The sequence below is a fragment of the Balaenoptera borealis genome (assembly GCF_965194805.1).
Source record: "Balaenoptera borealis genome assembly, chromosome: 3".
NCBI classification, from domain to species: domain Eukaryota; kingdom Metazoa; phylum Chordata; class Mammalia; order Artiodactyla; family Balaenopteridae; genus Balaenoptera; species Balaenoptera borealis.
This window is the reverse complement of record NC_138866.1, coordinates 116,179,232-116,196,534: the sequence shown is the minus strand read 5'-3', so window position 1 is coordinate 116,196,534 and position 17,303 is coordinate 116,179,232. Positions and strand designations below refer to the sequence as shown.

Here is a 17,303-nt window from a genome sequence, read left to right as displayed (position 1 = left end):
ACGAGCTGATGTGCATCCCCTTCCCAATGTCAGGATGGGATTCTGCTGGGAGCCGTTGGTGCCTATGACTGGAATGGAGCTGTGCTAAAGGAAACCAGCGGCGGGAAGGTCATTCCTCTCCGAGAGTCCTACCTGAAGGAGTTCCCCGAGGAGCTCAAGAACCACGGCGCGTACCTGGGTAAGAGCCAGAGCTGAGGGGTGGCTGGCGGGCGGTGGGCGAGGAGGGGACCTGAGGGATCCAGAACCTGCCCACACCTGAGACCAGGGGCCTGTCTGAGCATATCTGTGCTGATTCAGGCGCAGTCAGGGGCCGTTGCCTCTCCAGCCTGGCATCCACCACATCCAGCGCCATGCCTGGCACGTCACAAGCTCTCGATAAGCAGGCAGAGTAAATGACACGCAACGCACCCCAACCTGAAATGTGTTGTTTCAGTTGATGCGTCTAGACTCTAGGGCAGCTGTTGCTGTGTTTTCAGGTTTGAGTGCACGAAGCCTGGCTCCCCAAGGCAAAATGCAAGTCGAGGATGCGTTAAGGTTTACAATCAAGGCAGAAGTCAGTTCCCATTAAGTACCTTAGAGTGGTCGTAAAAAGAAAAGCATGAATCGTTGACCTGATGGTGATAGGTCCCAGCTGTGAGACCTTAACCTGACAGATCCCAGTCACCTCTAGCTCTGCAGGAGCAGGGCCTCCACCATCCATGCTGAGGCCCTTCTGCCATGGCCTTTCTGAAAGGGCTGAACCAGAACAAAGGGAGCAGGGGGCGAATGCCCAGGGCTCCCATTGTCTGTGAGTCCTTCTGAGTTTCTGAACTGAGTCCACCAGCTGTGAAGTTACTCATCACTGATGCAGCCTCGGACCCCACTTCTCCGTGAACGTGGACCATCCAGAGTTGGCAGTGGATCTCTCTGCGGTGGGAAGGTCACTCCTCCTCCCAGAAGATCCTGGGGGCACAGAGCCAGGATGATGGGCCTTCATGAGGCCCAACAGTCTCGCCTTAACTATAGTCACCACCTTGGGTGTGAGTCCTGAGGAAGTGCCTTTCTCTTCCTCCTCCTCCCTCTGGGGGTTCGTGCAGTGAGGGCAGTCTGGAAGATTGGTCTCTGGAAGATTCCTCCCGATGTGCCCCAGGGGAGAGGGGGAGTTTGGAGAAGGAGACAGTCCGGCCAGGCTCTCCACCTCCACACTGGGGAAGCTTATGGACTTCTGGCCACGGGTCCTCCTGTCAGGCCCTCAGGGAGGCTTGTCCAGCTTTCGGGGGGGACCCGCCTGCTGGTCCAGGAGCCACATGGGAACTGAAACCACTGCCAGCAGACGGCTGGGAAGCAGGAAGCTCTCTCTCAGCGCAGCTTGGAGCTTTGAGAGTCAGCCCACGCCTGCCCCCAGGACACTCAGCCCCCAAGACCTTCCCACCACCACTGTCCCTCCTTCTGAGGAAGCCCAAATGCACAGGGCCAACTGAGAACATTTTCAGTAGTGCCATTGAGCGCTCAACTCAGAAGAAACCTTTGCTCCACACCACAAGCCTAACCCCGCCCTACCCTCAATACACGGCCATGTTAGCCACCCGCCATGGGATATCTTGGTCTCACCTACCTTTCAAGCTCCACTTCCCAGAATACATTTCCAAGAGTCAAACACGGTGTGTCTGGAACCAGAGTAACCCACCCTAATGCACCCACCCTCCCGGCCACTGCATCGGCTCCTCTGTGCATCCCGCAGCCAGACCAGAAGCAACTGGTGACCCGAGAGACAGTGTTACCCACAAACACACAGGCGCATGCACGTGCATGGGCGTGAGCACGCACACACACACACACACGCAGGCATGCACACATGGCAGAAGGAGACATGCATTCCCCAGAAACCGCCCAGGAACTGCCAACAAGGCCTGACACCCATCTAAAAACTGGGATCCATGATCCAGTTTCCTGGCAGAAAGTGGGACTCTCGGCTTTGCACACCTTCCAGGGCCCCACTTTCAGGAGAGTTGCCTGAAGATGCTGCACAGTCACCCCCCAGAACTGGGCGCTCGACTGGAAATTCACAGTGATCAGGCACCGATCCCAAGAACACGGATTGGTGGCCTTTCCCAAAGAGCCTCTGGGTTTCCATCTCTATCTCTTTTGAGTGCACTGAAAGAAGCCTAGTCACTCCCTCTTGAGTTTGCAAAGCTTTGGGGCTGCAGGAATCCCTGAGACTCCACCTAAGTGCCCCGAGCGGAGCAGTTCCTCGCCTCTGCACAGCCAACTCTTCAGTTTCCGGTGGACCACTTAGCAGGGGGTTCCGGTAATGAACAGGACACTGGTTGATCCCCAGAGAGACTATCGGTGGGGATCAAAAACAAAGCCTGCCCAATATAAAAAGAAATGTGGCTAGGGTTTGCCTTTCTCTTTCCTCCCTGTTCCGTCATGCACTCACCTGTTAGGCAGGTGAAGCATGTGATGTGCATGTTCCAGGTCAGCAATGCCTATTAGTGGCCCCACCTGGCTTCCTTGATGCCTTCAAGCAGTGGGTGGGCGCAGTGAGTTCTCCCCACCCTTCACCGGCCCTGCCTCTTCCAGGCCTCCTCAGCTGCGCCTGGGAACTACCGCTCTGTGGTATCACATCTGCTCGGCCTGGTCTGAACGCTCTCCGTTCAGCGGCCAGTCCTCAGCGGCACAGCTGAGCCGCACACAGGGCCCTGGTGAGGTCTGCCAGGCCACGGGGCCAGAGACCAGCCTGTTTTCTCCCGTGGCAGGGTACACAGTCACATCGGTCGTGTCCTCCAGGCAGGGGCGGGTGTACGTGGCCGGAGCCCCCCGGTTCAACCACACAGGCAAAGTCATCCTGTTCACTATGCACAACAACCGGAGTCTCACCATCCACCAGGCCCTGCAGGGCGAGCAGGTAACGCAGGGGAGGCTGGGGGCGGGGCAGACGGGTGGGACAGAGGGGAAGGTGGGGCTGGAGGGGACTGCAGCTCAGCTCTTCCCTCTCAGGACTGTCCCCAGACCCACCAACGTCCTCCTGGTTGGGGGTATACGCCTCCTTCACACCCGCCTTAGAGCTGATGCTCCTTCCTCAGGAAGCCAGGCCTGGTCCCTGCTGCAGCAAGAGAACCCGGGAGAATTCACTTGCCCCCACTTCATGGAGCCCTTGTCTCTGGTGCCTTGACCCCGACCTCTGCCCCCAACTACCAGCCTCTTTCTGGTCGTGTCTAGAGTTCAGGGCCAGAGACAGCATCCAGGCTATAGCTTCCCAGCTTGGGCTGCCAGGGCCCGTAGGCATCCTGAAGGGGCACTCGTGTTCCTCAAGCCACCTTGGCGCGACCAGAAGTGAGAGGAGTCATGCCTCCACCCATAGCGCGGCCCCATGGGTTCACCAAGATGCCAACTTCTTTCCTTTCCCGGACTGGGCACAATGCAGAACTATACGGCTGCCAATGTCACTGCCCCGGATGTGGTGGGCAACCAGGGCTGTGCTGCTGAGAGTCTCGTGCTGGATGGTCATGAATGCAAGCTGGAAAGCTATGATAAGAGTCAATGATGGTGAAAAGATCAGAAAACAGGGTTCTGATCCAAGTCATTTCAATAGCCCAGGAAAACTGTGGTCCTGAGAAGCAACATAGTTCTTCCAAGGTGATAGGGTAGATTCATGGCTGGGTCAAGTTCAGAATCCAGGACTCTTGGTGGGGCTCTCTACATTATGCTACCTCCTGACCCCCAACAATCCCCAAACCAGGCCACGGCCCCTCCTGCCTGGCAGCATCCAGCAGCCGTCGTACCCTGGGCCTGAGCTGAGCCCTGTCCAGGCCCTTACTGTTATTCTTGGCTCACCCCCGGCCCTCCAGAGCCTGGGAACAGCCCTGTCTCCTGTGTTTTCTACTGCCCTTGGCCTGTCACCACGAGGACATGTTCTTCACCGGGTCAAACCTAAATCCCTCTAGCTACAGGGAGCCATCCTTCCACCATTCCTCTTCCCATCCCAGGGCACTGGCAGACCCGGGCACTGCTCTGGCCCCAGCTTCCACCCTGCCCGCCCACACTGTACCCAGGGCTGGCTCTGTCGGGAATCCTAGGCTAGACCTTGAGGGCTGAAGGGAATTCGCTGATGAATTTATGACATTTATACTGCCTGGTTCCACCTCCAACATCCGAATGAGAAACCGCAGCGCTGAAGGCAGCTAAGTTAAGTGGATTCCAAATCACCATGACCCACATAGCTGAGGCCACATGTTTAGACAGGGTCTCCCTCCGCCTCCCTCTTTGCTCTCTGTCTGCCTCTTAATTACTTCATGTGGGCACATCTCTTCCCCCCCCACCCCGTGTTTATGATTTCCTTTTTCCCTCTTCTGTATTTTTATCGTTCTCCTTGGTTAAAAGCTTTTAATGCTTGAGGATAAATTTCTTCTGAAAACACCCTAAGCCAGGGAGGGAGAATCACTGGCTCGAGTGTCAGATGGATCAGAGTTCCAACCCAGTTTGGCTGTGACCAGCCTTCTGACCTTGGGCAAGTGACTTGAACTCTGAGCTTCAGTTCCTTCCCTGTAAAATAAGGACAATAATCTCTCCCAAGATAGCGTGAGGCTCACACAAGCTAACCTGAGGCTGTAAAGCGTCTCACACAGGGCCTGTCCTTGGGAAGGGCTCCTCTTCTTTCCTGAGCGACCCCTTCCTCCTATAAACATTTACTGAGTACCTCCTGCGTGCCAGGCACAGCACCCACGCCTGGAGGGAAGAAGACAGGCACAGCTCCCACTGTCCAGAGGCGCTGGTGGAGGGAGCCGGGGCTGGGGGCAGGAGCACGGGGCTGGGGGAGCATGGAGGAGGGACCATTGCAGGGAGTGGAGTAGGGAAGGGCAGGGGTGCTTCTAACAGGCAGTGACCTGAAGGACGATAGACATTACTGGGAGAGAGGGGAGGGGAGAGGGTACAGGTCAAAGGAAAGTATGTGCAGGGGGCAGCTGGGAACCCAGCTGGAGCCGGGGGGCTTCTGGAGAAGAGAAATCCCTTGGTATGTCAGGAGGGGATGTGGGAGCCAGAGGGTAGGGGACAGAGGCTGGTCTAGGAAGGTCACACTGAAGAGTTTGGACATTTTCCCCCAAAGCAAGGAAGTGGCATGGTCAGCTGCTGGAGGGCACTCATCTCTCTGCAGTGGTGGGCTGGAGGGGCCATCCTGGAGGGGGTGGGGCTTTGGAAGGTGCCTCACATGGGGGAGAAGCATCGGAGGAGGCGGGAAGTAGATGGATTCGGGACATGTTTGGCATCCACCAGGTGGACTTGCAGGGAGACTGCAGGTGGGAGAGGTGGAGGGTGGAGCCAGGGAGGACCCTTAGGTTTCTAACCAAGTGGTCAGATGGTGCCCTCACTGAAGGGGGGAACATGGCACCCATGGTGGGAGAGGAACACAGTAAGTGCTCAAATACTGAAAAGAAATCATAAGTCACCACCCAAGGTGCTAAGCCCAGAGTTATTTGGAATATAAAAAATTGAAAATGAGCTAAATGTCCAGCAACAGAGGATTGATTAAATACATTTGGCACACGTGTAATTTGGAATATTATAGAATCACCAATGATCATGTTGTAGGAAAAAAATATAACACGTCGGAGAAAATACTCATGATCCATTGTTTTATTTAAAAAATCAGAATATATAAACTATACATCCAGTCTGATCCCAGATTGTAAAACTAAAACCATACACACATACACACACACACACACACACACACACACACCCTAGAGAAAACAGTCCAGAGGAAAAATATACTGAAACATCCATGGTATAGTTGGTTGTTTGGACCGTGGGTGACTTTTATTTTCTTCTTCATATGTGGCTTTTATTTTGCTCACTTTTTGCCATTATAATGTATCACTTACAGAATAAATGGCAATCAATAAAATTAAATAATGGAAAGCCGAGTGGGGGCGGGATGGATAACAGAAGGAGAAAAGAGGGAGGGACCTTCTCATTTGTGCAGCAAAAATTCTGAGTCAAAGGCTGTGCTCAGTTTCCATCCACTGGCGAGCAGAGGCCTCTCAGTAGCCCAGCCCCACTCCCCTCTCCCCATCCCTGTGCCGCAGATAGGCTCTTACTATGGGAGCGAGATCACCTCGGTGGACGTCGATGGCGACGGTGTGACTGACGTCCTGCTGGTGGGCGCACCCATGTACTTCAGCGAGGGCGGAGAGCGGGGCAGGGTGTACATCTACAACCTGAGACAGGTACGGAGCGTGGAGGCTGGCCAGCTTTCCAGGGGCACCTGATCCCTGCCTTGATCAGGTGTCCACGCGGGAACTGGGAGGCCGGCGCCTGCCTGTGGAGCGGGGGAGGATGGGAACCTCTTCTGTCATTGGGCTTATATAGCAGGAGAGAAATGGGGAAACGCAGAGGGGATGCTGCAGGCCAGAGGGGGTCACGACCCAGAGAGCCCTTGCCAAGTCCCCCTGAGCCTTTTCCTGCCACTGGTTTCGCAGAACCGGTTTGTTTACGATGGAACACTGAAGGATTCCCACAGTTACCAGAATGCCCGATTCGGCTCCTCCATCGCCTCGGTTCAGGACCTCAATCAAGATGCCTACAACGATGTGGTGGTGGGAGCCCCTCTGGAGGACAGCCACAGAGGAGTCATCTATATCTTCCATGGCTTCCAAGGCAGCATCCTAAAGACACCGAAGCAGGTAACACCCCCCCTCCCCAGTAGATGGATGGAGCTAGGACTTGGGAGTCCTGGTAGCTCACGCCCTGTCCTCACACAGGAAAAGAGAACTTGCCTCAAATCGAAATTTTGAAATGGGTGCATTTGTCTTCAAGCCCTTCCCATCACCCCTTTGGATACCCTCTCCCTGCTTAACTTTATCCCCCCAGCAACAGCAACAAAATCCCAAGGACCTGAACCTCACTGGCCCTCATATGTATTCATGCAATTGACTACACGTGGAGAACGCCTGTTTGGGCTCCTCTTCTCTGGAAGTGCCTCAGGCTGGAAACAGTGCTCTTCCTAAAAGTGACCCATCCCAAGTCCCCTCAGGTCATCACTTTTGCCTACCTATTTTATTAGTAAGATATACCATAGTTAGAGATAATGGTGGGTTACCTGCCAGGTAATGTGTATTTACACCCAGTGGGGAATTCTTTTTTTTAAAAATTGAAGTGTAGTTGATGTACAATATAAGTTACAACACAGTGGTTCACAATTTTTAAAGGTTATACTCCATGTATAGTTATTATAAAATATTGGCTATATTCCCTGTGTTGTACAATATATCCTCATAGCTTATTTATTATATACATAATAGTTTGTACCTCTTTATCCCCTACCCCTATCTTGCCCCTCCCCCTTCCCTCTTCAGTGGGGAACACTTTTATGACACACTATTTTAATCCAAAAGAATGACTTAATGGCAGGAATTTCAGGTGCCATAATGGACCAGGAGAGGAGATAGCTTTGGGCCGGGGAAGCTTCCTGATGATTTCAAACAGGCTGTCTCCAGGGCTCCCAATTGTATCTTACCCCTTAGGGTGCCCATGCCCAGCTCTTTCCTTCCACTCCCTGCAGAGAATCGCTGCCTCAGAGCTGGCTCCAGGCCTCCAGTATTTTGGCTGCAGCATCCATGGGCAATTGGACCTCGACGAGGATGGGCTTGTGGACCTGGCTGTGGGCGCCCTTGGCAACGCCGTGATTTTGTGGTTGGTTCCCCGTTTTTCTTGACTCTTGGGCTCTCCTGAGGGTCATGATGGATACAGGGTTTAAAAGATATGCTTTAGGATCTTTGTCTCTTGTCTTTAATCACTGTGAGCCAAATTCACCCTGTTCTTATCCCATTGTGACTACAAATTTCCTTTTTATGGAATCACCGTAAGTTATTTTGAAGTCCAAATCCCTCTTCTCAGTGGACTGCTAAGATTTTAGAGCAATTTAGTGGCAAAAAGCCCCTCTTAGAATTTTTCCTAAAAGTTCTGGCTACTTGGGCATTTCTTCCACTTAGCTTCTAAAGCTACTTTAAAGGACAGACTGAGGATATTCTTATCAGCTGGGAGGATCTCCCTTCTACCCCAGTGTGAGAGAGGATTTCTTTCCTCCAAACCCCATCTGACCCCTGGTTTCCTTTTTCAGGGCCTCATTTCTGCACCATTCCATCAGATATTTGTCATACATTTGCACTTAGGGTCTCTACGTAGCAATGGTCTACAGCTTTAAAAAAAGGGGGGCGGGGCGCTTTCTAAAAGTCCATCTAAATATTTTACCATGTGATGTGTCAGATACTTTTTGAACCAAAAAAAATTTTAATTTGAGCTAGTTTTTTATATGTTGATACTTTTCATTATAAATACAATAACTTAAAGAAAATTTGTAAAATAAATCACTCAGAGTTTCATCACCTTAACATTACCACTATTAACATTTTGGTATATTTCCCTACCAGCCTATTTCCACTTGCATATAATTTTTATAAACGCAATCACATTTTTCATACAACTTAAGAAAGACATTAAACAGAGATATCCTATGACTTCACAGGGAGAATCTTCATGTTCTTGGTCCTCAGAATATTACGATCCAGTCGGGAAATGTCTTAATCCAAGTTCCCAAGAAAACAGAGCCTGAGGCTAAAGCTTCTGCGCCTGTGCCCTGGAAGGGGCTTCAGCCCCAGGGGCCGAAGTGAGGGTCAAGGGAAACTGAAACAGGGAAGGAGGAGAGAGATACGAGAGGTCGTTAGTTACTGAAGGAGCTGCAGCCTCACACCTGGGGCAGCTCCCTGCTCCAGCATCTCCAGAGAGGAGGAAGGAATACAGCCTCTGCTTCCTGCAACAGTCCCTTAGGGGAGCAATGGGGAGCAGCGTATCTGCGGGCTCCTCATGTCCCCCTGTGCCATGGCCAAAGCATCAGCTGCCCCACACCTCCAGGTGGTGTCCCCTGGCCCTCTAGGCAAGCAGGGTCTCTGCGGGTCCAGCACCGGCTCCACGGCCTCTCCTTGAAGGTCTGCTCTGCAGGTGGGGCTCTTAGGTCTTCGGTAGCAACAGCAGCTTGGGCTAAATGTATTCACTGCGTTGCAATTCAGGTGAACAAGACCCAGGGTAGGGGGTAGACATGGCCTCTGGGATCTGTAGGGCGACACATAAACTCAGTCCTTTACAGGAAGCAAGGTATATGCACACACACATCAAAAGAATCAGTCTCACAGAAAGGACTCAATCAAGCCCTAGCTTGTGAGGTCCAAACCTAAGTGCTACCTGAGTAGTGCTGAAACTGTGGGCTGGAGCCTTCTGGGAAGACTTCATAGTCAAATTCCATGGATCTCAAACATGACTACCACCCTTAGGATCACCTGGGAGCTTTTAAAACTCATTGCCCAGGTTTTACCCAGATCACTGAAAGCAGAATTTCTAGGGCAGGGGCCCAGGCAGCAGTAATTTTTAAAGACTCTCAGGTGTTTGTTTCCAAACAGAAGGCGTTCTCACTTACCTGCTTTGGTTCTCACAATTCCCCGTCAGAGAGATCGTGTGACCTGCCCAGTGGAGCCAAGACTCAAACCCGTCCTTCTCACTCCACAGCACAGAGGAGGCGCCATCCCTCTTCCACTAAGAAGAGCAGAGTATTAGCACAGATACTCACGCTAAAAGTCTGAAGCATCTAAAACACACTACACTTATTTCTTTTTACATAAATGCATAGTTTGGAGGGGCAATATTTCCCTTCCCTAACTCTGATTGACTTAGACAATAGAAGTGTAAATTTGCATTTCCCTGGCTGCCTGGATGGGGCAGTGTTGGGATGGATGGCTGGGGGCAGGTCTCTAGAACAATGAGTTGTTCTCTACTTTGGCTGCACATTGGAATCACCTGGGGTGCTTTAACACCCACGCTCTCCATAGTGTGGTCCAGAGACCAACAGCACTAGCATCACCTGAGAGCTTGCTAGAAATGCTGGATCTGCATTTTAACCAGAGCCCCAGGAAATGCGCAAATGTATTAAAATCTGAGAAGCACTGCTTTAAGACATGGTGATGCCTATTCTTGTTTGATCTGACCTGGAGAGCAACTTGGGCATCAGGATGTTTTTAATTTAATTTTTATTTTATATTGGAGTGTAGTTGATTTACAATGTTGTACAGGTGTACAGCAAAGTGATTCCATTATATATATACATATATCTATTCTTTTTCAGATTCTTTTCCCATATAGGTTATTACAGCATATTGAGTAGAGTTCCCTGTGCTATACAGTAGGTCCTTGTTGATTATCTATTTTATATGTAGTAGTGTGTATATGTTAATCCCAAACTCCTCTAATTTATCCCCCCCAACCTTTCGCCTTTGGTAACCATAAATTTGTTTTTAAAGTCTGTGAGTCTGTTTCTGTTTTGTAAATAAATTCCTTCGTATCACTTTTTAAGATTCCACATATAAGTGATATCACATGATATTTGTCTTTCTCTGACTGACTTCACTTAGTATGATAATCTCCAGGTCCATCCATGTTGCTGCAAATGGCATTATTTCATTCTTTTTTATGGATGAGTAATATTCCATTGTATATATGTACCACATCTTCTTTATCCATTCATCAGTCAATGGACATCTAGGTTGCTTCCATAGCTTGGCTATTGTAAATAGTGCTGCAGTGAATATTGGGGTGCATGTATCTTTTCAAATCATTGTTTTCTCTGGATATATGCCCAGGAGTGGGATTGCTGGATCATATGATAGTTCTATTTTTAGTTTTTTAAGGAACCTCCATACTGTTCTCCATAGTGACTGTACCAATTTACATTCCCACCAGTAGTGTAGGAGGGTTCCCTTTTCTCCATACCCTTTCCAGCATTTATTGTTTGCAGACTTTTTGATCATGGTCATTCTGACTGTTGTGAGGTGATACCTCATTGTAGTTTTGATTTGCACTTCTCTAATAATTAGCAATGTTGAACATCTTTTTGGCCATCCATATGTCTTCTTTGGAGAAATGTCTATTTAGGTCTTCTGCCCATTTATTGATTGGGTTGTTTGTTTTTTTGATATTGAGCTGCATGAGCTGCTTGTATATTTTAGAGATTAATCCCTTGTCGGTTGCTTCTTTTGCAAATATTTTCTCCCATTCTGTGGGTTGTCTTTTTGTTTTGTTTATGGTTTCCTTTGCTGTGCAAAAGCTTTTAAGTTTAATTAGGTCCCACTTGTTTATTTTTGTTTTTATTTTCATTACTCTAGGAGGTGGATCCAGAAAGATATTGCTGTGATTTATGTCAAAGAGTGTTCTGTCTATGTTTTCCTCTAAGAGTTTTATAGTGTCTGGTCTTACATTTAGGTCTTTAATCCATTTCGAATTTATTTTTGTGTATGGTGTTAGAGAATGTTCTGGTTTCATTCTTTTGCATGTAGCTGTCCAGTTTTCCCAGCACCACTTATTGAAGAGACTGTCTTTTCTCCATTGTATATTCTTGCCTCCTTTGTCATAGATTAATTGACCATAGGTGCGTGAGTTTATTTCTGGGCTTTCTATCCTGTTCCATTGATCTATATTTCTGTTTTTGTGCCAGCCCCATACTGTTTTGATTACTGTAGCTTTGTAGTATAGTCCGAAGTGAGGGAGCCTGATTCCTCCAGCTCTGTTTTTCTTTCTCAGGATTGCTTTGGCTTTTGGGGGTCTTTTGTTTTTCCATACAAATTTTAAAATGTTTTGTTCTCGTTCGGGCATCAGGATTTTTTAAAGCGCTCCAGATTACTCTGATGTACATGCAGGGTTGAAGTGATGAGAAGGCAAAAGGATGTCAGTATGGTCTGCAGCAAGCACAGCCCCTAGGAAAATGATGAAGGGCTGCCTCAAGGGGCTGTGAGGTTGCTTAGCCTGCCCTTCATCCACCTGTACACTTTTTTTGCCCACTCCTGTGACACCTGGACCCCCTCCCTGCACGCCCCACCACTGCCTCACCCCCAGTGGGGGTTTTACAGATCCCGTTCCATCTGGCTCTCCACCTTTCCCTGGGTCCCAGCAGAGCAGCCTTGTACCCCGCCCAACCCCTGCTACTCTCCCTCCTCCTGCAGGTCCCGCCCTGTGGTTCAGATCAATGCCAGCCTCCACTTTGAGCCGTCCAAGATCAACATCTTTCACAGGGATTGCAAACGCAGCGGCAGAGATGCCACCTGCCTGGCGGCCTTCCTCTGCTTCTCACCCGTCTTCCTGGCACCTCATTACCAAACTTCAACAGTTGGTAAATCAAGCCCCTCCCCACTTCCCCAGCTCCAATCTCTCCCCCATGGACTTTGCATTCACTCTGTTTCTAAACCTGGACTTTTGCTGAAATGGGTTTTAAATGCCAGGTCACACCTAGAGCCACATTTGATGACTTCTAGATGCCCATTCAATGCTCTGATTCCAGGGGGCAGAGAGGGGATCTCATGCCACGGTGAGGATGGCAGTGAGCAGTGGTGACCAACATGGGAGAGGTTGGGGAAGAAGGAAATAGTCAGAGACGGTGTTTGGATCAGAACAGGGGACTGGAAGCAGTGGAACAGTCTGGGATGTGGAAGCTGTGAAGTCAGATTCAGAGAAAGAGTCAGACGCAGGAGGGGGAGCTAGTAACCAGGGGGTCAGGCAGATGAAGACCTGAGTAACAGTGGTCATTGCTCAGAGTAGGCGTGAGTCCACAGCAGGGCAGTTTCCTTCTGAGGGTCCATCACTCCCAGCCAAGGCTGGGATCAGACACCTGCTCATGACAGCCCTGGGCCCAGGCAGCCCCAGCAAGTGGCAACTACAGGTTCCAGGACCAGGTTAGACCTGTGCAGGAAATTGGGACCACAGAGAGCTTCTCAGCCAAGGAGCAGGACCGACCAGATGATTAAAACACGGGTGTCCCAGAAGGAAGATAAGAACAAAGGCAGGCCTGGGTGGTTGTGTCCTTCTTTCAACTTCTTTCTATGATAGGAGAATGATGCCAAGAACCTGGTGCACCCACAGTGCTGCTGGGGTACCGGAGAAGGGGCTGAGCCTTTCCAGCATTTAGCAAAAGATCAGCCTAGTTGAAGGGGAGGAGGCTGCAGGCCTTAAACCCCAGAACAGTCTTAGGTTTGAGGAGCTGGTGGGCAGGACCTGGCCAGCCCTCCCTAGTGTGATGGGAACTGTCACCTGCAGAGGCTCGGACCCAGACCTGACGGGATCCCAGAGCCAAGGACGAGGCCCGGGAAGGTGATGGGAGAGGTGGAGAGGTGTGTTGACTCCAGGAGTGGCTCAAATGGAAGCATCACCCTGACCCCTCGTCCTGTCTCCTCTCCTCTTTCACTGCGTTCACTCTCCCCTCCATCTCTTCCTCTTTCTTTATCCCTTACTGTTACCTCCGTCTTCTTTCCTCCTCCTTCTGCCTCCCTCTTCTCTTTAGTTCCTTCCTTTACCCTTTCTCACTGTATCACTCGCTCTCTGTGTGGGAGTTTCCTGCCTACACTGAGCCTTGCGAGGGGAGAGGAGCAGCACTTCCCCTGGCCAGCCTGGAGGGCTTCCTGGAGGAGGATGACTTTCCAAAGGCTGTTTTTAAAGAGAGGCAAACAGTCTTCGATGGAAATGTGGCTCCACCTCCATGGCTTGCCCTCTCCTTCCTCTAGGCATCAGGTATAACGCCACCATGGATGAGAGGCGGTACACGCCGCGGGCCCACCTGGATGAGGGCGGGGACCGGTACACCAACAGAGCTGCCCTGCTCTCCTCCAGCCAGGAACACTGTGAGCGGATCAATTTCCATGTCCTGGTGAGCCAGATGCCCAGCAGCCCCACTCACACAGCCCAAGCTTCTCCAGGAAGGGGACGGAGCTGGAGGAGGTGCTGCCGTGGGAGAGGCAGAGAGCTCAGCTGGTGCCAGGCTGGTTCTGAGCCCCCAGCAGACCTCAGGAGGCCAGGAAGGGGGCAGTGTCCTGGACCTTGGCCATCCCATACTCATGCCCCAGAGCAAAGACCACTGGGACACACTACTTCGCACCTCACTGTACCCTCCTCTGAAATCTCTTCTTTGCCAGCTCTCAGATGCCCACCATTTCTTAAGCAGGGGGTGAAATTCAAGGAGGGAGGTGGGCTCAATGATGTCTAGCAGAGAGGATGGTGGTCAGCCAGCCGGGGCCATGGCTCAGAAGGAAGGGATAAGCAGGCATCAGCTAATAATGAAGACCAGGTAAGGTGGACCAGTGGCATGGACAGGCTTGGGGGGAGGAAGAGAGAGATGCCAGACTGGCAGAGGGGGAGAACCAGCGGGGGCCTGGTGCATCCACCCAGAAACTCCAGACACCCAGCCACAGCTCCAGCCTCAGAGACACAGGCAGGGGACACTCAGAGCCCACCTGACCCCAATAGTCACTGGGCAAAGGTCAGAAAAACAAGAAGTCCTGGTGTCTGTTAATATTGTTGCCCCTCTGATGTGTTTATGGTCTGGTTCTCAAAGTGTGGTCCCCAGACCAGCAGCATCTTCATTACCCGGGAACTTTTTAGAATTTCACGTTCTCAAGCTCCATTCCAGACCGAGTGAATCAGAAAATCTCGGGATGGGACTCAGTGTTTTAACCCCCGCCCCCTCCCAGGGTGGGATTCTGATGCAAGCTCAAGTTTGAAAGTCATTGCCTTAACACAAGGAAGCCACTGGTGTCAAGATTTGGGTTCCATGGTGGGGGGCGAGGGGGATTGGGGGATTTTTTAGGCAGCTCTAAGCATCCCCTGAATTGCCCCTATTTTGTTCAACTTTGTTCATTCATTGATTTACTAAGCCTTGTCACAGTGCTAGGACTGTGCTAAGAGGCTTTGGAGAGAGGAGGACTGACACACAATCAGATAGTTTGGATGCCACGTAAGTGTGTCAGTAACGGGTCTGAACGGAGTGTGGGGATGAGGTGCTGCCTGGCTTCCTAGAGGCCGGGGTGTTGGGGACACAGGTTCCCAGCCTTGAAGGACGAGCAGGAGTTGGTGAAACATGCAGGCAGAGGGGTTGGCATATGCTGAGCCAAGGGCCCTTTCCAGGAACAACACTCTCCAGCTGCGGCCCCATCTGGGAGCCTCCGCGCGCTCACGGATGCTAAAGCTGCATGGTCACATGCTCAGGGCTGGCGAGGCCGCTACCCTCCTCCCAGCTTCGGGAGGTAGACGTTCTCTCAGTGGTCCTGGCTATGACACGGATGTCCCCTCTGCCCTCACCCCGTGCTCATCTCCTCCCACACAGGACACCGCTGACTACGTGAAGCCAGTGACCTTCTCGGTCGAGTATTCCCTGGAGGACCCCGACTATGGCCCCATGCTGGACGACGGCTGGCCCACGACCCTCAGAGTCTCGGTACGTCCTGGCATCCAGGGCGGCAGCTTTGGCACACACCCCACCGCCACCCCTCGCCTCCTCCCAGAAGCCCAGGCTTTGCGACAGGCGCAGAGGAGTTCTTCCCCTGCCTCGCCTTCCCACCTCCTGCCCTGCAAATTCCCAGCAGGCTCCTCCCCTCCTTCCTCGTGACTCGTGCTGAGCAATTTCTTGAAGGTAAGGACCCGGCCTTCTCCTGTGCAAGGCTCCCGTATCCCCAGCAGAGAGTGAGCCCAGAGTGGGTCCTGAGACTCACAGGACACGAAGGGACCTTAGTTCTCAATCGTCCACTTCCCTCATTGACAGACGAGGACACTGGAGGCCAGAGAGAGTGATTCAACCACTAGAGCCTAGTCTGCGCTGGTTGAATGATCGACTAATTAACAAACAGTCCTCCTAGCCCACTCCAAGTATTCCAAAAATAAGTAGTTTTAGCCTCATCATTGGCTCTGCACCCCCCAAACCCACCTTTTCTAATCCCAGGCTCTAAGGGCATCAGAATTTTCTGGTATCTAATATTCAGATGCTCCCTGCATCTGCAACTCCATATAAATCCCACACAAAGAAAACGTCAGACAGTTATCCATTCTGCCTGAGCTGTGCTAGGAGAACAGGCAAAATAAACCCCGGGGATTTAGGAACAACTTTCAAATATACCACAATGCTCTTAAGACCATGACCTACGAGGTCCAGCCTCTGAGCAGTGTCTCTGAGAATTATTGGATTGGCCAAAAAGTTCATTCAGTTAATGAATACATTGTTCAATGAAGTTCTTCGTGAAAGTGAAAAATGTGTCTTTTATTTTTACTTAAAACCAAACAAACTGTTTGGCCAACCCAATATATAGAATCCAGCCAGCAAACAACAATTTCAGAACTACTCACATGCTTGCCTGTATTTCTCCTACGTAAAAGAACTGTGTAGTCAACAGCAAGGCTTCTGAAAATCCCCTCTCTGCTCTCATTCTCCCCCATCAGCCCCCTCAGCTCCTCCCTCTTCCCAGAGCTCCCACATCCTACCACCCACCCCTCAACCTTTACACCTTCCCTCTTCTCCTGATTCTGCACCACAGATGTGTAAGAGAGGCTGTCTGAAAATGCAGTTCAGGAGAGGGGGAGATACTGACCTGGCAAAGCTGGAATTCTCGTTAGTGAGCCAGGAGAGGGGGAAAGCTGGGTACCCTGAATCTTAATATTTTTCCCATCACAGTCATCACAAGGCCACTACAGCAAATGAATGAGTACACGTCACTCATTCTATAAGCATGTTGAAGCCCATGATGCAGATGAATGTGCAGAGCACTCTCTGCTCTGATGCTGATAATACGGATGCAAGGTGGTGATAAGAGTCATAGGTCAAGTCAAAGATGGGAGTAAGCTCAGAGGAAGTGTCACCAAGCAGTCAGATGATAGGTCAGGGAGGACTTTCTGGAGGAGGTAGCTTTCCCCTGGACCTTTAGAATAGACGTGAGATGGGGATGATGAGCTTATTCCAGGAAAGCTGACAGCATAGCCAAGGTGTGGACATGGGAACAAACAGGGTGAAGGGAAGTGTAAAGAAAAAATGAGAAATAGAGCTGAAAAAGTCAGTCTGGGCATATTACCAAGGGCTTTGGATAGCAGCTAAATGTCTAAAAATCTTGTTAAAATAGATTTCTAGCCCCCAGCAAATTAGAAACATTCTTCCCATCTCTCTGCTACAAATTCTTATTTAGCTTCTCCTCAATGCCCAGCACTGTTCTAGTACCATAAAATCTTGCCTCTTGGGGGAATGAGCCATTCCATACAGTTGAGTGTAACAGTTGCTTATCACGTTAAATTATCCCTTTTAATAAAGTGGACAGAAATTTTTCTGAAGGTTATTATATAGTTTTCACACTTGAACAGTATGCTGGGCGGGCTGGGGCGTATTTCATCAGAGACTTGAAATCGCCAAGATGAACACAGGTGCTAGAATACAGTGAAGCCCCCAAGGGCTTCCAAAGTGTCTAGAGCTATGTCCTGGCATT

General features: G+C 50.7%; 1 protein-coding gene across 2 annotated transcripts in view; it reads left to right on the top strand.

The window, feature by feature from the left end:
- The window catches only part of ITGA11 (integrin subunit alpha 11), a 128,139-nt gene that overhangs the window by 91,635 nt on the left and 19,201 nt on the right, over nucleotides 1-17,303 (top strand). For both annotated transcript variants that reach the window (XM_082383248.1, XM_082383249.1), the window contains exons 11-18: nucleotides 34-178; nucleotides 2,739-2,887; nucleotides 6,066-6,206; nucleotides 6,459-6,662; nucleotides 7,541-7,671; nucleotides 12,021-12,187; nucleotides 13,572-13,714; nucleotides 15,167-15,277. In XM_082383248.1, the coding sequence (XP_082239374.1) occupies nucleotides 34-178; nucleotides 2,739-2,887; nucleotides 6,066-6,206; nucleotides 6,459-6,662; nucleotides 7,541-7,671; nucleotides 12,021-12,187; nucleotides 13,572-13,714; nucleotides 15,167-15,277 (1,191 nt within the window). The remainder of the gene's footprint in view (nucleotides 1-33; nucleotides 179-2,738; nucleotides 2,888-6,065; nucleotides 6,207-6,458; nucleotides 6,663-7,540; nucleotides 7,672-12,020; nucleotides 12,188-13,571; nucleotides 13,715-15,166; nucleotides 15,278-17,303) is intronic.